General features: G+C 38.9%; 6 protein-coding genes and 1 pseudogene across 7 annotated transcripts in view; 4 read left to right on the top strand and 3 right to left on the bottom strand.

Moving 5' to 3' along the window:
• Positions 1–514, bottom strand: part of LOC104715554 (disease resistance-like protein CSA1) — a 4,121-nt gene extending 3,607 nt beyond the window's left edge. The window contains exon 1 of the mRNA XM_010432948.1: positions 27–514. Within this exon, the coding sequence (XP_010431250.1) occupies positions 27–514 (488 nt within the window). The remainder of the gene's footprint in view (positions 1–26) is intronic.
• Positions 1–1,157, bottom strand: part of LOC104715555 (disease resistance protein RPS4) — a 15,238-nt gene extending 14,081 nt beyond the window's left edge. The window contains 1 exon segment of the mRNA XM_019229291.1: positions 992–1,157. The gene's annotated coding sequence lies outside the window, so the exon portion shown is untranslated.
• On the top strand, positions 744–5,257 carry LOC104711702 (annotated as a pseudogene).
• On the top strand, positions 7,659–9,498 carry LOC104715553 (receptor-like protein kinase FERONIA). Its single transcript, XM_010432947.2, has 2 exons — positions 7,659–7,814; positions 7,991–9,498. The coding sequence occupies exon 2, from the start codon at positions 8,026–8,028 to the stop codon at positions 9,496–9,498; it is 1,473 nt and encodes a 490-aa protein (XP_010431249.1). The 5' UTR covers positions 7,659–7,814; positions 7,991–8,025.
• Positions 12,045–15,362, top strand: LOC104711701 (receptor-like protein kinase FERONIA). The gene is made up of 2 exons (XM_010428427.2): positions 12,045–12,186; positions 12,363–15,362. The coding sequence occupies exon 2, from the start codon at positions 12,398–12,400 to the stop codon at positions 15,080–15,082; it is 2,685 nt and encodes an 894-aa protein (XP_010426729.1). The 5' UTR covers positions 12,045–12,186; positions 12,363–12,397; the 3' UTR covers positions 15,083–15,362.
• On the bottom strand, positions 15,505–17,899 carry LOC104711700 (uncharacterized protein DDB_G0271670-like). Its single transcript, XM_010428426.2, has 5 exons — positions 17,560–17,899; positions 17,162–17,231; positions 16,950–17,061; positions 16,173–16,856; positions 15,505–16,087 (listed from the first exon to the last, which is right to left on the bottom strand). Exons 1-5 carry the CDS (start codon positions 17,660–17,662, stop codon positions 15,746–15,748), a joined length of 1,311 nt encoding a protein of 436 aa, XP_010426728.1. The 5' UTR covers positions 17,663–17,899; the 3' UTR covers positions 15,505–15,745.
• On the top strand, positions 18,102–20,356 carry LOC104711699 (F-box/FBD/LRR-repeat protein At3g51530-like). 2 transcript variants are annotated; one of them, XM_010428424.2, is made up of 5 exons: positions 18,102–18,232; positions 18,443–18,582; positions 18,685–19,561; positions 19,650–19,784; positions 19,892–20,356. In XM_010428424.2, exons 2-5 carry the CDS (start codon positions 18,572–18,574, stop codon positions 20,222–20,224), a joined length of 1,356 nt encoding a protein of 451 aa, XP_010426726.1. In that variant the 5' UTR covers positions 18,102–18,232; positions 18,443–18,571; the 3' UTR covers positions 20,225–20,356. The 2 variants fall into 2 exon arrangements, with proteins under 2 accessions (XP_010426726.1, XP_010426725.1); XM_010428423.2 differs by lacking the exon at positions 18,102–18,232 and having other exon boundaries at positions 18,392–18,582.

Raw genomic sequence — 20,425 nt, 5'->3', positions numbered from 1 at the left:
TTTTTTTTTTTTAATAAAAATGGTACCTCTTTCCATCGAAGGGGAAGCCGAACCGGTCTGCAACAGAGTTCAAAGCTTCAGACCACTGGTTTTTCTTGCGAACATCAACATGGTGCATTTGTTTGAAAAAATAACCGAATAGTCCCTTTTGATACCGAACGTCAGCTGCTGTAACCTTGTAGAAGATGGGAATGATGAGGAGTTTCCCATTGTCCATACACTCCTTCATCTTCAGCAGCTCGTTCAAGCACCATTGCGACTCGCTGTACCTTACGGAAAAAATAGCCAAAGCAATCCTCGAATCTTCAATTCTCTCGAAAAGCACATTTAAATGTTTGCCCCTTTCCTCATTCGTGTCTATGAAGATGTTGACCCCATGCCTCTCAAATGTACTTCTGAGATGGCTAACGAAGTTGTTCCGTAACTCTTCTCCTCTGAAATTTACAAAAACTTGATGCTGCGGCGGCAAGGGAATTGCTTTGACCTCGGAAGAGGAAGAAGAGACCTCCTCCATCTGAGTTAATTTGTTTAGGAAACAAATCGTTCTTGTGTTTCCTTGTGAGATACAAGACGACATGCTTGCACAAACAACTTTAACTAGAGATCCTTTTTTCAAAATCTTGACTCTTCTACAAAAAAAAAAAAAAAAAAAAAAAAGAATTAAAGAAACTATAAACTTTAGGCTTTAGCTATCATTCTGGGTTTATTTTTTAAGTTCACAAGTTGGCTTATGACTTGTTCTTCCATTGCACCTTGAAAAAGACAAATTATTATGAATTTTGAAAAACCGAAACTTTTTCCGAGAAAATCACTTGGCCGGCCTCGATCAAACAACTCAATTCCAAGGAATTTTGTATGAAAAACTAGGTCAACACTCTACTCGGAACGACTTCTTCATGGTGAAGCACGTCTCTTACGAATTCAATAAAATTAGACTTTGATCCGTTCTAATTGGCAAAACCACGAAATTAGACTAATTTGTTACTGTTACCTCAAGCGCACCTAATCATGGTGGATTGCAGCGATGTTTACATCAGCTTCGACAGAAGAGAGGATACGGTGCGGTACTCTTTTGTCAGCCACCTCTCCGCCGCTTTACACCGCAGAGGAATATCTTCGTTCATCATCGGAGAAGACGACTCCGATTCGGAAGCCTATTCTAGGGTTGCTGTAGTGGTTTTCTCTGAGAAATACTCGTCATCCAAGTCATGCATGGAGGAGCTGGTCAAGGTTTCCGAACGGCGGCGAAACAACTGTCTCACGGTGGTTCCGGTGTTTTACACAGTATCGAAATTGTTTGTGAAGAAGCAAATCCGGAGTTCGAGCGATTCGCCAAGCGCTCTATTGGAAACCCTAGACTTACCAGGCCACGAGTTATCTGTTAAGCAAAGGTTTGAACTTCCAAGTATAAGCATTTAAGCATTTAACTTCACTTAGAAAAGAACTCGTGTTCTAATAATATGCTTACTCAATTCTCTTTACAAATATTTATGCAGTGAGTCTGACTTTGTCGAGGAGATTGTGGCTGATGTGCGGGAAAAGCTCAATATCACAGACAATGTTGGAATCTACTCAAAGTTGCGGATGATAGAAACGTTGATTTATAAGCAACCATGGGTTGTCCGCAGCATTGGACTATGGGGAATGGCCGGAATAGGCAAGACAACTCTTGCTAAAGCTGCTTTTAACCAAATCTCCCGTGACTATGAGGCTTCTTGTTTCATCAGAAACTTTAACAAGGCGTTTCATGAGAAGGGTCTTTATCGTCTGTTAGAGGAACACTTTGGGAAAATTCTTAGGGATGAGCTCGGCATAAACAGTTTGATTACAAGACCGAACCTTCTTAGAAATGTTTTTCGCCAAGAGTTCTTGTTGTTCTTGATGATGTGCACAAGCCTTTAGATGCAGAGTCGTTTCTTGGAGGGTTTGATTGGTTTTGTCCCGGAAGCTTGATTATCATAACTTCAAGAGATAGACAAGTGTTTTCTCTTTGTCAAGTCAATCAAATATATGAGGTTCCAGGTTTGAATGACGAAGAATCTCTGCAGCTATTCTCGCGGTGGGCATCTGGAAAGGACAAGAGAAGTACTGGTGGTCTGCAGAAACTATCATTGCAAGTGATTGACTATGCTAATGGAAATCCTTTAGCACTAATTTTTTTTGGAACAAAGTCAAGGATGAATCCTAAAGAACTAGAGAGGACATTCCTCAAACTCGAGCAATCTCCTCCACATGAGATTCAATCCGCAGTCAAGAGCACATACGATTCACTTAGTTCCAACGAGAAGAACATATTTCTTGATATTGCGTGTCTTTTTAGAGGAGAAGATGTCAACTGCGTGATGCATCTGCTTGAGGCGTGTGGTTTCTTTCCACATGTTGAAATCAATGTTCTTGTTGAGAAATGTTTGGTGAGTATCTCAGAAGGCCGGTTGGTAATGCATAATCTGATCCATTGCATAGGTCACAACATTATCATTGGAGGAAAGAGGCGTTCCAGACTGTGGGATACTTTGAGCATTAAGTGTTTTCTAGAAGATCAACGAGTTTCGGTAATGTTAATATCTGTTATTTCTCACAAAAACTTAATACTGAATGTGAGCCAACTTCTTGATATGTCTATCTCACTTGTTTCAGGGCAGTGAAGATATTGAAGCCATATTTCTGGACCCATCTGCCTTAAGCTTTGATGTAAACGCTGTGGCATTTGAGAATATGTATAGTCTTAGATATTTGAAGATTTCCAATTCCAATCCTGAAAACCGTCATGCACCACATCTTCCCAAGGGCATCAAAACTCTACCAGATGAGTTAAGGTTACTGCACTGGGAATATTTTCCATTGTTATCCTTACCACAAGATTTTGACACTAGAAATCTTGTTATAATCAACATGTGTTATAGTAAACTTCAGAAACTTTGGGAAGGAACCAAGGTAAGAAAAATCCAATATGCTTTATTACAGCGCGGCTTTGTTGTTGTTGTTCTTAATAATTTGTTTTTTTTCAGGAACTTAATATGCTGAAGAGGACTAGGCTTTGTCATTCGCAACAACTAGTTGATGTACAAGAACTTCAAAACGCTCGAAATATTGAGGTAATTGATCTCCAAGGCTGTTCAAGGCTACAACGATTTATAGCCACAGGTCATTTCCAGCATCTTCGGGTGATAAATCTATCTGGTTGCCTAAAGATCAAATGTTTCCCAGAGGTTCCGCCTAATATTGAGGAGTTATATCTCAAACAAACTGGCATAAGATCAATACCAACTGTGACCTTCTCTCCACAAGATAACTCAGTTATTTATGATCATGGAGATCACAAATTCTTGAATCGGCAGGCTTCATCTGATTCGCAAAGTCTGTCAGTCATGGTTTATTTAGAAAACCTCAAAGTTCTTGATCTGTCTTATTGTTTAGACATTGAGGTTATTCAGAGTATACCAAAAAACCTGCGAAAGTTATACCTTGGTGGCACTGCCATACAAGAACTGCCTACGCTCGTGCATGTCTCTCAACTTGTTGTATTAGATTTGGAGAACTGCAAACGTCTTCAAAAGGTGCCAATGGGAATAGGTAACTTGAATTCTCTTGTGGTGTTAAATCTCACTGGATGCTCAGAGCTTGAGGATATTCAAGGTATCCCAAGAAATTTGGAAGAGTTATATCTTGCTGGCACCGCCATACAGGAAGTGCCATCATCAATCAAGCATCTCTCAGAACTTGTAGTATTGGATTTACAGAACTGCAAAAGGCTTCAACATCTTCCGATGGAGATTGGTAACTTAAAATCTCTCGTCACACTTCTATCGGATCTATCTGAGATGTCCATAAGAGAAGTATCAGCATCAACCACCCAGAATGTTACATCAGAAACTGGCATAAGTAATTTGAATCATGTTATTATGACTTTCAACGAGAACGCCGATCAGCGTCGAGAATATTTGCCTCTACCAAGGCTGCCATCTTCAAGTTTACATGGCTTGATCCCAAGATTTTATGCTTTGGTGTCTTTATCCCTCGTCAATGCATCCTTGATGCATATACCAGAAGAGATTTGTACCTTGCCTTCAGTAAAGCTATTGGATCTTGGTCGGAATGATTTCAGCAAAATCCCTGAAAGCATAAACCAGTTATCTAAATTACATAGCCTTAGATTAAGACATTGTAGAAACCTCACATCCCTTCCAGAGCTTCCCCAAAGCCTGAAAATCTTGAACGTGCACGGTTGTGTGTCTCTAGAGTTAGTTGCTTGGGGATTTGAGAAGTTTCCTAGGCATTACACCCTCAGCGATTGCTTCATTAGGTCTCCGGAGGTGGCTAGAAAACGAGTGGTAAAAGGCCTGGCTAAAGTAGCAAGAATATGGAGCGAACGTCAGCAGGTATCTCTCTCATTCTCATTCCTTCTCTCTCACTCATACATACTACCATATATCTCAATTTTATGTTTTCCTTGTTGGGACCAGGAACTCATCAAAGCACTTGCATTCAGCATTTGCGGGCCTGCGGGAGCAGGTCAGACAACTTCTTATAATTTGCAGACAGGTTCATTTGCAATGATAGAGCTTACTCCTTCCCTGCGAAAGACACTCTTGGGCTTTGCTATCTTCGTTGTAATTACGTTTTCGGATGATAGTCACAACAATGTTGGTCTTGGCGTAAGGTGCATAAGCAGATGGAAGTCGAAGAAACGGGTCTATGATAAAGCAGAGAAAGTCTTTAGGTGTTGGGCTCCGAGAGAAGCTCCTGAGGTTCAAAGGGATCACATGTTTGTGTTTTATGAGGATGTCGAAATGCATGGAGGTTGTTGTGAAGAATACGAACCTAAGATAATGGCTGATCACGTTGAATTTGAATTCAAAGCAGTAAATAGGAGGAACAAGGTATTAGGCGGTAATTGCATGGTGACAGAATGTGATGTTAGTGTTATAACAGCTGCAACTGGTGCGGGGAGTCTGAGTGTAATAAATGCAAAGAAAGATGCGACGTTGAGTAAGAATCATTCTCTAAAGCTTTCAAGTCTGCTCGGTAAGCTTCGATTTAGGCCCGCTGGAAGGTTTGGTGGTTGTGTTTGCGTAAATTAAGGGTGCATATGTGACTTGTCTCCTGCGTGCCTAAAAGCAGAATAATGAAGTGTGTATGATAATGTAGAATTTTGTTTTCGTAAACTAATAAACCGATTGTAGTGTGAAAGAAAATTAATGATCTATAATATAGTTCATGTTTGAAAGGTTTCCAAGCTGTAAGAAGAAAATGAGGTAATTTTTGAAAGACTGAACAGAGGAATCAAGGATGAAAACAGAGTTGTGATCTCTGTTTTGAAGAAGAATGGTGGCACGGATAAGGGCATCTCCAACCCACCTCTATATTTGCTTTTTAACTCTATTTTTGAGTAAAATCTATTCCAATCCATCTCTATTTCTACCTCTATAATAAAGATCTCTATTTTTTCTATATATAGGAACTCTATTTTTTCTTCTATAATAGAGTTGAACTTTTTTATTTATAAAGTGGTCCTTGAACTTTTAACACTTTTATATATATGATCAAAATAAATAAAATATATATTTAAATAGTTTAATAATAATTTAATGAAGTGGAGGTTTTGTATTTAAATAATATTTATTAATGTTAAAAATTTAAATAATATCATAATTTTATGAAAGTTTTACAAATACTAAAATAAATGGGTTAATTTGCAACTTTTATAAGTAAAAGGTATTAATAGTAAAATAAAAAAGGAATCTTTATAGAATATTCTTTTTTAGAAGAAAAAATAAAAGTATCCATTGAAGCAAAAGTCACCTCTATTATAGAGTTCTTATGTTTTAGAGGTAAAAATAGAGAAAACCATTGGAGATGGTCTAAGTTCTTCCTAAACCACAAGAAAAACTTCCACTTAATTCGAGATACATCAGTACATATGCCACACACTTCTATTGATGTACGTGCACGTTAGAGAAGGCCCACTTTTAAATGGGCCATAAAAAGCCCATGATTACGTATGGGAGAGAAGAATAAAAAAGCCCATGATTACGTAAACAAACAAAAGAGTTATTACAATCAAACAAACCCCAGTCTCCGGAAAAACGTCTTTTACATACCTGGACAATTCCAATATGTTCGATTCATACATCGGACTATTGACTGTGCGAGAACATACATGGACTTTAAAAATTTTGAATTTCATACCCAAATTATGAATTTCATACCCATAATTATAATTTTGTGCTATAATATACAAAAATGTGATTAAAAAATAACTCTGTTAATTTCGCCGTTAGGCTAATCTGACGTGGAATCCACGTGTCTGTCATTTTAGTCAAATAAAAATAAAAAGATGTAACAAGCTAGGCTCGATCTTGGAGAAAGTTAAACCCAACAACCACTCTTTAACCACTCGGACACAAGACTTCATTGTAATATATCGAAAAATTTATACTTTTATTTCTCTTCTTCTCTCTTCTTCTCTTTCCATGGCTGACACATACAGATTGTTCAACAACAACAATGGCGAAAATCACTTGCCTCGCCGCCGGATCCATGATTGTCATAGCCATGAGTTCCTAAGTATTACCGAACTTAACCATCACGACGAGTTTGACGCCGATGTCTAAACAAACGGCGAAGGGGGGAAATAGTTGTCTGGCATTGTTGCAACCCGACTCAGAAACGAGAGTAAGAACACTGCCGGAGACAATCACGACGAAACTGGCAACGCCTGAACCATAATTGTTCTCCTCAGCCTCCAAATCCTTCAAAATCCATAATCTGCAATTGGATCAATAAACTAAAACTCAAATCTAGATACAGCACAATAATCATTAAATCACTTACTTCTCCGCTGTATAATTTCTGAATTTATTTTCTGGGTTTAACCAGAGTTAATCAAATTCAACTAGGTTTGGATCAATTTTAGGAATTTATAATTTCATACTTGTTGAATTAAAGCTTGTGTTCTTAATGGTTGTTGAAAATTTGTAATTTTTTTATATATAATGATGTTGACAGCTTGTGGAATAGAAGTTTTGTTCGCCATTGTTGTTGTTGTTGAATAACCTTTTTCACGAGCCAGCCATGAAGAGAAAAGCAGAAGAGAAGAGAAGAAGAAGAGGAAGATAGTGATGAGTATATAGGCGACTGTTGTTCAATTTGTCTAAAAAAATAGTCTCGTCACAGTGGTTATGGTGATTTTAATAGGTTTAAGCTTCTGCAGTTCGAACCTAGCTTGCCCCATTTTTTGTTTTTTAAACAACGACCAAAACGATGTCGTTTCATTCAGTCTACACATGTGGAATCCACGTCAGCGTGACTTAACGGTGAGATTAACAGTGTTAAGCATTAAACACGTTTTTGTATGTTTACGCACAAATTAAAAAATTCATATATGAATTTCAAAAATATTAAAGTCCATGTATGTTTTCGCACAGTTAATAGTCCAATGTATGAATCGAACACATTGAAATTGTCCAGGTATGTAAAAGCCGTTTTTCCCCAAGGACATTATCGTCACTTTCACAAGCCGGCGTCAATTAATTAAAAAACCAAGCCTAAGAAGTCTAAGACTATACTTATATCTAAATTAATCTTATACTACTAATTTTAAAGATTAAAAAAACGCAAACGCGTAGAGGGAGGCAACAATACAATGCTGTCCGTTTTGTCGTCGTGATAACGAAATAATAATACTAACCTCTCCCACTCATTTAATTCTTTTTCTTCTTCATCTCTCTCTCTCTTCCCCCAAATATCTCTCTGTCTTCTCCAAAAAAACTCCGATTTCATCGCTTAGGGATTTGTCTTCCCCGATTCTTCAGGTATGTTCTTCTTCTTCTTCTTCATCTTCTTCACTTCACTCTCCCTACTACTCATTTCAAACTTCAATTTTTAACCTTACTTTCCGTAATCAAACAAACATAGAGCTCTTTCCATTTTTAGATCTGTGAAAATTTCCTAGTTTTGATTTTCTTTCCTTTTTTGTCTTCATTGATAGATCTGAGAAGAAGAAAGGGAACTGTTTCTTGATCGATGAAGAAGATCACAGAGGGACGATTCCGTCTCTCTCTTCTTCTTCTACTATTATCTGCAGCAACTTCTTTAATCTCAGCTATCGACTACTCTCCCACAGAGAAGATCTTATTAAATTGCGGTGGCGCTTCTGATCTCGTCGACACTGACAACCGTACATGGATCTCCGATGTCAAATCAAAATTCTTGTCTTCTCCCTCAGGAGACTCAAAAACATCTCCAGCGTTAACACAAGATCCTTCCGTTCCCGAAGTTCCTTACATGACGGCTAGAGTTTTCCGATCTCCTTTCACTTACACTTTCCCCGTCGCGTCAGGTCGCAAGTTCGTTCGTCTTTACTTTTACCCTAACTCTTACGATAGCCTCAACGCTACAAACTCGCTCTTCTCCGTCTCCTCTGGTCCTTACACTCTTCTCAAAAACTTTAGCGCTGCTCAGACCGCTGAAGCGTTGACTTACGCTTTCATCGTCAAGGAGTTTGTTGTCAACGTTGAAGGTGGGACGTTGAACATGACGTTCACACCGGAGACGAGTCCGGCTAATGCGTATGCGTTTGTTAATGGGATTGAGGTGACTTCGATGCCTGATATTTATAGTAGTACTGATGGGACTTTGTCTATGGTGGGATCATCTGGTGCTGTTACTATTGATAACAGTACTGCTCTTGAGAATGTTTATAGGCTCAACGTTGGAGGGAATGATATCTCTCCTTCTGCTGATACGGGTTTGTTCAGGTCTTGGTATGATGATCAGCCTTATATCTTTGGTGCAGGCCTTGGGATTCCTGAGACTGCTGATCCCAACATGACCATTAAGTACCCTACAGGGACTCCTACTTATGTTGCTCCTGTGGATGTTTATTCAACAGCAAGGTCTATGGGTCCAACTGCTCAGATTAATCAAAACTATAATCTCACTTGGATTTTTAGTATTGACTCTGGGTTTAGTTACCTAGTCAGGCTTCATTTCTGTGAGGTTTCTCCCAACATCACTAAGATCAACCAACGTGTGTTTGTAATCTACCTCAACAATCAAACAGCTGAGCCTGAAGCTGATGTTGCTGGCTGGACGTCAGGTAACGGGATTCCGTATCATAAAGATTACGTGGTGAATCCTCCTGATGGGAAGGGACAGCAAGATCTGTGGCTTGCTCTTCATCCAAACACGATTAACAAGCCTGAGTATTATGATGCTATTCTTAATGGACTTGAGATATTCAAGATGAATACCTCTGATGGTAATCTTGCAGGTCCTAATCCTATACCTGGTCCGCAGGTGACTGCTGATCCTTCTAAAGTCCTACCCGCGCGTTCTAAGAAATCAAAGAGCCATACGGCTGTTGTTGCTGGTGCAGCCAGTGGTGCGCTTGTTCTGGCACTTATCATTGGTTTCTGTGTCTTTGGTGCTTACCGTAGACGTAAGAGTGGTGATTACCAGCCTGCTNTGTCTCCTGCGTGCCTAAAAGCAGAATAATGAAGTGTGTATGATAATGTAGAATTTTGTTTTCGTAAACTAATAAACCGATTGTAGTGTGAAAGAAAATTAATGATCTATAATATAGTTCATGTTTGAAAGGTTTCCAAGCTGTAAGAAGAAAATGAGGTAATTTTTGAAAGACTGAACAGAGGAATCAAGGATGAAAACAGAGTTGTGATCTCTGTTTTGAAGAAGAATGGTGGCACGGATAAGGGCATCTCCAACCCACCTCTATATTTGCTTTTTAACTCTATTTTTGAGTAAAATCTATTCCAATCCATCTCTATTTCTACCTCTATAATAAAGATCTCTATTTTTTCTATATATAGGAACTCTATTTTTTCTTCTATAATAGAGTTGAACTTTTTTATTTATAAAGTGGTCCTTGAACTTTTAACACTTTTATATATATGATCAAAATAAATAAAATATATATTTAAATAGTTTAATAATAATTTAATGAAGTGGAGGTTTTGTATTTAAATAATATTTATTAATGTTAAAAATTTAAATAATATCATAATTTTATGAAAGTTTTACAAATACTAAAATAAATGGGTTAATTTGCAACTTTTATAAGTAAAAGGTATTAATAGTAAAATAAAAAAGGAATCTTTATAGAATATTCTTTTTTAGAAGAAAAAATAAAAGTATCCATTGAAGCAAAAGTCACCTCTATTATAGAGTTCTTATGTTTTAGAGGTAAAAATAGAGAAAACCATTGGAGATGGTCTAAGTTCTTCCTAAACCACAAGAAAAACTTCCACTTAATTCGAGATACATCAGTACATATGCCACACACTTCTATTGATGTACGTGCACGTTAGAGAAGGCCCACTTTTAAATGGGCCATAAAAAGCCCATGATTACGTATGGGAGAGAAGAATAAAAAAGCCCATGATTACGTAAACAAACAAAAGAGTTATTACAATCAAACAAACCCCAGTCTCCGGAAAAACGTCTTTTACATACCTGGACAATTCCAATATGTTCGATTCATACATCGGACTATTGACTGTGCGAGAACATACATGGACTTTAAAAATTTTGAATTTCATACCCAAATTATGAATTTCATACCCATAATTATAATTTTGTGCTATAATATACAAAAATGTGATTAAAAAATAACTCTGTTAATTTCGCCGTTAGGCTAATCTGACGTGGAATCCACGTGTCTGTCATTTTAGTCAAATAAAAATAAAAAGATGTAACAAGCTAGGCTCGATCTTGGAGAAAGTTAAACCCAACAACCACTCTTTAACCACTCGGACACAAGACTTCATTGTAATATATCGAAAAATTTATACTTTTATTTCTCTTCTTCTCTCTTCTTCTCTTTCCATGGCTGACACATACAGATTGTTCAACAACAACAATGGCGAAAATCACTTGCCTCGCCGCCGGATCCATGATTGTCATAGCCATGAGTTCCTAAGTATTACCGAACTTAACCATCACGACGAGTTTGACGCCGATGTCTAAACAAACGGCGAAGGGGGGAAATAGTTGTCTGGCATTGTTGCAACCCGACTCAGAAACGAGAGTAAGAACACTGCCGGAGACAATCACGACGAAACTGGCAACGCCTGAACCATAATTGTTCTCCTCAGCCTCCAAATCCTTCAAAATCCATAATCTGCAATTGGATCAATAAACTAAAACTCAAATCTAGATACAGCACAATAATCATTAAATCACTTACTTCTCCGCTGTATAATTTCTGAATTTATTTTCTGGGTTTAACCAGAGTTAATCAAATTCAACTAGGTTTGGATCAATTTTAGGAATTTATAATTTCATACTTGTTGAATTAAAGCTTGTGTTCTTAATGGTTGTTGAAAATTTGTATTTTTTTTATATATAATGATGTTGACAGCTTGTGGAATAGAAGTTTTGTTCGCCATTGTTGTTGTTGTTGAATAACCTTTTTCACGAGCCAGCCATGAAGAGAAAAGCAGAAGAGAAGAGAAGAAGAAGAGGAAGATAGTGATGAGTATATAGGCGACTGTTGTTCAATTTGTCTAAAAAAATAGTCTCGTCACAGTGGTTATGGTGATTTTAATAGGTTTAAGCTTCTGCAGTTCGAACCTAGCTTGCCCCATTTTTTGTTTTTTAAACAACGACCAAAACGATGTCGTTTCATTCAGTCTACACATGTGGAATCCACGTCAGCGTGACTTAACGGTGAGATTAACAGTGTTAAGCATTAAACACGTTTTTGTATGTTTACGCACAAATTAAAAAATTCATATATGAATTTCAAAAATATTAAAGTCCATGTATGTTTTCGCACAGTTAATAGTCCAATGTATGAATCGAACACATTGAAATTGTCCAGGTATGTAAAAGCCGTTTTTCCCCAAGGACATTATCGTCACTTTCACAAGCCGGCGTCAATTAATTAAAAAACCAAGCCTAAGAAGTCTAAGACTATACTTATATCTAAATTAATCTTATACTACTAATTTTAAAGATTAAAAAAACGCAAACGCGTAGAGGGAGGCAACAATACAATGCTGTCCGTTTTGTCGTCGTGATAACGAAATAATAATACTAACCTCTCCCACTCATTTAATTCTTTTTCTTCTTCATCTCTCTCTCTCTTCCCCCAAATATCTCTCTGTCTTCTCCAAAAAAACTCCGATTTCATCGCTTAGGGATTTGTCTTCCCCGATTCTTCAGGTATGTTCTTCTTCTTCTTCTTCATCTTCTTCACTTCACTCTCCCTACTACTCATTTCAAACTTCAATTTTTAACCTTACTTTCCGTAATCAAACAAACATAGAGCTCTTTCCATTTTTAGATCTGTGAAAATTTCCTAGTTTTGATTTTCTTTCCTTTTTTGTCTTCATTGATAGATCTGAGAAGAAGAAAGGGAACTGTTTCTTGATCGATGAAGAAGATCACAGAGGGACGATTCCGTCTCTCTCTTCTTCTTCTACTATTATCTGCAGCAACTTCTTTAATCTCAGCTATCGACTACTCTCCCACAGAGAAGATCTTATTAAATTGCGGTGGCGCTTCTGATCTCGTCGACACTGACAACCGTACATGGATCTCCGATGTCAAATCAAAATTCTTGTCTTCTCCCTCAGGAGACTCAAAAACATCTCCAGCGTTAACACAAGATCCTTCCGTTCCCGAAGTTCCTTACATGACGGCTAGAGTTTTCCGATCTCCTTTCACTTACACTTTCCCCGTCGCGTCAGGTCGCAAGTTCGTTCGTCTTTACTTTTACCCTAACTCTTACGATAGCCTCAACGCTACAAACTCGCTCTTCTCCGTCTCCTCTGGTCCTTACACTCTTCTCAAAAACTTTAGCGCTGCTCAGACCGCTGAAGCGTTGACTTACGCTTTCATCGTCAAGGAGTTTGTTGTCAACGTTGAAGGTGGGACGTTGAACATGACGTTCACACCGGAGACGAGTCCGGCTAATGCGTATGCGTTTGTTAATGGGATTGAGGTGACTTCGATGCCTGATATTTATAGTAGTACTGATGGGACTTTGTCTATGGTGGGATCATCTGGTGCTGTTACTATTGATAACAGTACTGCTCTTGAGAATGTTTATAGGCTCAACGTTGGAGGGAATGATATCTCTCCTTCTGCTGATACGGGTTTGTTCAGGTCTTGGTATGATGATCAGCCTTATATCTTTGGTGCAGGCCTTGGGATTCCTGAGACTGCTGATCCCAACATGACCATTAAGTACCCTACAGGGACTCCTACTTATGTTGCTCCTGTGGATGTTTATTCAACAGCAAGGTCTATGGGTCCAACTGCTCAGATTAATCAAAACTATAATCTCACTTGGATTTTTAGTATTGACTCTGGGTTTAGTTACCTAGTCAGGCTTCATTTCTGTGAGGTTTCTCCCAACATCACTAAGATCAACCAACGTGTGTTTGTAATCTACCTCAACAATCAAACAGCTGAGCCTGAAGCTGATGTTGCTGGCTGGACGTCAGGTAACGGGATTCCGTATCATAAAGATTACGTGGTGAATCCTCCTGATGGGAAGGGACAGCAAGATCTGTGGCTTGCTCTTCATCCAAACACGATTAACAAGCCTGAGTATTATGATGCTATTCTTAATGGACTTGAGATATTCAAGATGAATACCTCTGATGGTAATCTTGCAGGTCCTAATCCTATACCTGGTCCGCAGGTGACTGCTGATCCTTCTAAAGTCCTACCCGCGCGTTCTAAGAAATCAAAGAGCCATACGGCTGTTGTTGCTGGTGCAGCCAGTGGTGCGCTTGTTCTGGCACTTATCATTGGTTTCTGTGTCTTTGGTGCTTACCGTAGACGTAAGAGTGGTGATTACCAGCCTGCTAGTGATGCAACATCAGGGTGGCTTCCACTGTCTCTCTATGGGAACTCACATTCTGCTGGCTCGGGGAAGACGAACACGACGGGAAGTTATGCCTCATCCCTTCCGTCGAATCTGTGCCGTCACTTCTCTTTTGCTGAGATCAAATCAGCCACTAAGAACTTTGATGAGTCCAGGGTGCTCGGTGTTGGAGGTTTTGGAAAGGTTTACAGAGGAGAGATTGATGGTGGAACTACAAAGGTAGCCATCAAGCGAGGCAACCCGATGTCTGAGCAAGGTGTACACGAGTTCCAGACTGAGATTGAAATGCTTTCGAAGCTTAGACACCGTCACCTTGTGTCCTTGATTGGATACTGTGAAGAGAACTGCGAAATGATTCTAGTCTATGATTACATGGCTCATGGGACAATGAGAGAGCATCTCTACAAAACTCAGAATTCTCCTCTTCCGTGGAAGCAACGTCTTGAGATATGCATTGGGGCAGCCAGAGGTTTACATTATCTACACACTGGTGCAAAACACACAATCATCCACAGAGATGTGAAGACAACAAACATTCTATTGGATGAGAAATGGGTGGCCAAGGTCTCTGACTTTGGTCTATCGAAGACTGGTCCTACACTAGACCACACACACGTGAGCACAGTCGTGAAAGGAAGTTTCGGTTATCTTGACCCAGAGTATTTCAGACGGCAGCAACTGACTGAGAAATCCGATGTCTACTCCTTTGGGGTCGTTCTCTTCGAAGCCCTATGCGCGCGTCCAGCCTTGAACCCGACACTGGCGAAGGAACAAGTGAGCTTAGCCGAGTGGGCACCATACTGCTACAAGAAAGGCATGCTTGACCAGATTGTTGATCCATATCTCAAGGGCAAGATCACACCGGAGTGCTTCAAAAAGTTTGCTGAAACCGCGATGAAGTGTGTACTAGACCAGGGCATTGAGAGACCATCGATGGGAGATGTTCTGTGGAATTTAGAATTTGCGTTGCAACTTCAAGAAAGCGCAGAGGAGAGCGGGAAAGGAATATGCAGTGACATGGACATGGATGAGATTAAGTACGATGATGGCAACTGTAAAGGGAAGAACGACAAGAGTTCTGATGTGTATGAAGGGAATGTAACGGACTCGAGGAGCAGTGGAATAGACATGAGCATCGGTGGTCGGAGTTTGGCCAGCGAAGATTCAGATGGACTCACTCCAAGTGCTGTGTTTTCTCAGATCATGAATCCTAAGGGACGTTAGAGAGTCTTAAAAAACACGGTACACTACCTACCTTTCTAAACTGGCTCCATCCAAAATGGAAACGGGTTCGTTTCTCTTTTATATTTTTTTTCTTAACTATTTATTATAATTCTCTTTTCTGTTATTTATTTAGAATTTTGGATTTTGTGTATTTGATACTACCATGATGGAGAGTGTAAAAAATAATGTATTTCTGTTCTTTTTTCTTCTTTCTACAAAACATTAAACATGAATCGGGTCAATGTACTATTTGGTTTGTTGTCTATAACGCTTTTGGTAATGGATGCTTCGTTACTAACCATTACAAGTTACAACTCTTGTGATGTGAACAAACCAGACGAGACGACCCACTTACGAGAACGAGAGTGAAAGTGTGAAGCCAAATGAATGTAAAATAAATTGCGACACAAAATGTAACCTAGTACATCAATCACCACTTCTCTGTTTTATTAACCTAGCTCAAGCTGTATATTTCTGTGATCCAATACAAGCAAAGCAACACTTTGAAAGAAACAAACGAGTAGAATAACTCCTTTTTTTCTCTTGATTGCATAAAAAATGTTAAAAGAGTGAAACAGGATTATTTTTCCAAGCAGCTCTCTTGTTTTCAAAATAAGACTAGTATAACAAACAGGGAGTACAAACAAACGAGGAAAAAAAGAGTCAAAGAGGAGAGAAGAGGTCAGGAGGAGAGTCGAAAGCATTATCGAAGATGAGAGAATGATGAGATTCATCATCAATGTTGAGTAGCCAGTTTGTATCCTTCACATCTTTAACATTCAAGAGTGCATCGTAACGAGCACTGTCGTTCTTATTCTCTGTGTTAATTCCTTCTTTGGTTAAGCTTCTTCCATCTTCCTCTTCATGGTTGCTGCTGCTGCAGCTTCCTTCAGTACTACTACCACACTGCTTTCTTAAACCCGCAGAAGAAGATCTGATGCTGTGTGGGTACAACATTGTGCTTGAATACGCATTTTTTCCAACTTTACCATTTCGTGTCACGTCCTGCATTTGAAGTAACAGATTACTAGAAACGTTTTAAGTGACAAGTGTATTCGGCTCTAATAAAACAATGACAAGAGAACGTTACCAAGTGATTGATAGCCATTTGAACCGAAGCTCTTGACAATCTCCTTCCTGACCTAGTTGAATCCGCAACAGCTGCGGACGGCTTTACGGACTTGGGAGTTGCTGTTGTGTGCGTGACACCTGAAAAAGTCGGAATCTGAGAAGGAGAAGCAGAGCGTCCTTTAGGCCTTGTTCTTGTAACATCCGGGGAAGTGTTCCGTTTTGGCGAACTAACATTAGCCACTGGTCTACCAAACGCTAGAGTGACTGTTTCTTTTTGTCTTGGCGGGGTCTGAGGTGTTGTTGAAACTGAGGTGCATCCATCACGACGTACACATCCACGTGATGACACAGAAGCAGAACGCACATTGGTCTTAGTTGAAGGTGGAGCTGAATTTGCTGCAAGATCAGGCTTTGACCTTGGAGTCAACGATCTTGATCTTTGAGCGTCTCCAGCTTTTTTAAAGGAAGGAGTGGTTGAAGTAGTTGTACTAATTCTTGAAGGAGTTGAAGAAGGTGAAGGTGTTTTGCGTGATACGGGGGTTAAAGATCGAGAGACAGTTCTCTTCGGAGAAGAAACCGAAGCTGAAGCTGAAGTTGTTGTTGTCGTCTTCCTAGGGGCCGAAGAGGATCTGAGCGTGGGAATGTTGGAGGGACGAATAGTTGAACCGCTTCTCGTTGGTCTTGAAGATGGGTCGGTCTCGTTCTGTGGGAATGATATTAGTTAAAAATATTATAATGAACCTCTTTAAATATATGATAATTTGGTAAATAGCTCGCTAATTTGGTGCATCATTACCCTTAAGCCAACCCTTGTAGTAGAAATGGACTGAGGCTTTAAAGTTGTGTTTCTAGCTTCTAGAACCAATCTAGAGAGAGTTCCCAATGGCACTTCAAAAATGTTATAAAGCCTAAAAGCAACAAATATTACAACTTATTCACATTGTCTATTTAAGGAATATGATTGTGAATGAAATTCAAATGAGGAAATATTACACAAAAGTAACTTACGAGTCATTTCCATGTTTCTTCACATCATGAGCTTCAGGCTTAGCAAGTTCTTTTCCAAGTTTAAGCAAAACTGCATGCCACATATATAGAACACCGCATAAATATGGAAACAATAGTAATTAATTGAAAGCTGAATATTGAATACACAGAAGTTCTTCATGATATTGGTGCATCATCGATTTAAACATATATATGATCCTCCATCTTAATAACTAATTCACATAAATCTAGTAAATTGTGGAAAACAGAATGAACAGATTACTAAATAATTGTTTATCTTGGAATGCTAAAGCGTGACAGCAATCAAAATACAACTAGAAAGAAGGATTTGAATGTGTGTGCATGTTGTAGTAAAAAAGCAAAAGACAAGTCAATGGAGCAATGATAGATGATCATACCATCCAAAGAGGCCTCACGGTTTACTGCGAAGAGATCCAAATTTTCGTCCGCCGGGTGATTGCTTTTGTCGGTGAGAGACTTTTTCAGACTGCGATCGCTCATCGGCGGTTTAAAACACACGGCAAAGAACAGAGACAAGAGAAACAGAATTCAGATAGAGACAAAAAGAGAGAGAGAGAGAGAGATAGAGAATGCTTCAAGTTTTTGTTTTGAATAATTAAAAAAAAAAAAAAGAGTTGACAAGAGTGAAAGAGATGTAATAAGAAAGTGGTTTATGTTTTAGCTTATAAAGGGAGTCAGCTTCAAGAGGCAATTTTCATTCCGTGTGGTTTTAGTTTTCAGGTCGTTTTCTTGAAATTTACTTTAAAACATATGTAATCTTGAAACCCAATGTGAACAAGATAACTCAACTAAAGCCTGATCGTCTTTATGACGTGTAAACAGACGTGTCACGATATGATGCACGGAAATAAGTTAGTTATCCAACTGTTACACTTATTTTAATAAACATCTTTTCTTTGTCGGTTTGCTTTGATTTGGTCCATGCAAAATATTAATTCACAAATCACAACAATGGGTGCAAGCCCTGGCTCTGCTCGTTGGTCTCATACTCTCATTAAATCCAAAAAGAGAGGTTTTGAGGATGAGATGCTCAACGTGATGAATGGTATGGTAAGAGCTTCACATTCATAATTCATCATGTCACTTATTGACTAAACCGGATCGGTATCATTATTGTAGAGCTGAATTGAATTCGATTTCAAAAACCAACCCGAAAGTAATTCCACCAGAACCAAACCGGTTTCAATTAAAAAACCCTAATTTTCTCAATAGTCGCCATCGTTCCCTAATCATCTCGTCGTCGTATGTATGTTCTCACAGATTCAGTGTTATTCCGACTCCAAGAGGCAAGAGAGCTAGCCTTATGAGCTTTAACTGTTAGGATTGCGATTGCGATTGCGTTTGTAATACGATAGCATTGGGAACGAACCTGGGAAGGCAGAGCACATAATGGAACAAGGGTTTGTTTCTTTACTCTGCTTCATCCATCCTTTATGAACTCTTCTTTTAGTAATGTAAGCTCCAAACCCTAACTCTTAAATCTTCTCTTCTTTGATTGATAGTGGTGAAAGTTCGAAAAGATTAGGTTTTGTGAGTCAGGACAGGATCAATGAGTTGCCTGATGCATTGCTTCTCAAGATACTCTCTTCGCTTCCAACAAAAACTGTGATAGCCACAAGTGTTCTGTCTAAACGATGGAGGTCTCTTTGGAAGTTGGTACCAAGGCTCGATTTTGTATCATATGGAAATGGAAACATACACAAATTTGCTGAGAATGTTACAAAGTTTTTGCTTTCACATGAAGCTCCAGTTCTAGAGAGTTTGCATCTGACACTTGGAGATCAGTTTGATGGTGTTTATCTCGGAGTATGGGCTACGATTGCATTTGCACGCCATGTCCGTGAGTTCGTACTCGATCTTTCCTTTTACCACCATAGCTCGCGAGTCAGACTTCCAAGTAGCTTGTTTTGCTTTGATACACTTGAGACCTTGAAACTCTTGAATTACGTTCTTCTTGATGTTCATTCTCCGGTGTCTATGAAGTCCCTTAGAACTCTTCACCTTCGATCTGTGGTCTACAATGGCGATGAGTCTGTTCGTAACCTTTTCTCTAGCTGCCCTAATCTTGAACATTTGGTCGTCCATCGAGGTTACTCTAACGATTTTGTAGAGCGTTTCACCATTGATGCACCATCTTTGAAGACACTATCGCTTTACGATTCCTATAGGGCGGAAAAGAATAGGGGATATGTGATAAAGGCTCCTTCTTTGAGATACTTGGAAATTGAAGATTCAAAAGGTTATGAGTATTTCCTGATTGAGAATGCATCCGAGCTAGTTGAAGCCAGCATTAGAAACGTTTCTGAAATAGTCAATGAGGAGATTTTGGGATCTGTCAAGTCAGTCAAACGTCTTTCCTTGGACTTGTCACCTTTGAAGGTAACTTTGCGGGTTTTTCTCCTTTTTGTCGCTGTTGATGTTTATTTGTTTGTTTCTGTAGATACTAAAACAATTCTCTCATGACTAGATTGCATATCCTACTGAAGTTATGTACTATCAGCTGGTACATCTAGAGATGTGTACACATAAATTGGAGTGGTGGAATCTACTTACGCTCATGCTTGATATCTCTCCTAAACTACGAGTCCTCAAGCTCATTGATGTAAGACATTTTTATAATCAGTTAGCTAGCTATTGTTGATGGTCTCTTGTTTGGGTTAATTTTGAAGTCACTAATAATGATGCACATTGTTTCTCCCTTTTTGGTAGCATTGTACCAGTACTCGCCATCATAATGTAGAATTTGACAAACAATATTCGGACCAAGGGAAATGGAATCAACCAAAGTATGTCCCTGAATGTTTGCTGTCCCATCTCGAGACATTTGTGTGGAGAAACTGCAATTGGGGAAGAGAAGAAGAGAAAGAAGTGGCTACTTACATTCTAAGTAATGCAACACAGCTGAAGAAGGCAACTTTCTCCATGGATCCCATTGAATCGAAAAGGCTCTGTAAGTTGGCAAGAAGACGAAGGATGCGCAATGAATTGGATGGTGTGGTCAGGGCTTCCAGTTCATGCCACCTTGTTTTTGAATTCGAATGATCACTTAGACTCATTCTCGTCACTTGAGCTTTTACTACATTTTGGTTTATAAACAAATTAGTTTTGTTTTGTCAGATGCCAAAGAAAAACATATGAGTATTATATTTTAGGTTAACTGTTTACTTTGATTTACTTTGGTTTAATACTTGGGATGGTGTCTTCATCTTAAGATTCAAGCAACAATAGCCATTGGATAAATCG

The sequence above is a fragment of the Camelina sativa genome, chromosome 9, assembly GCF_000633955.1.
Source record: "Camelina sativa cultivar DH55 chromosome 9, Cs, whole genome shotgun sequence".
In the NCBI taxonomy this organism is placed as follows: domain Eukaryota; kingdom Viridiplantae; phylum Streptophyta; class Magnoliopsida; order Brassicales; family Brassicaceae; genus Camelina; species Camelina sativa.
The sequence above is the reverse complement of the archived record's forward strand: the minus strand, read 5'-3'. Positions and strand labels throughout refer to the sequence as shown.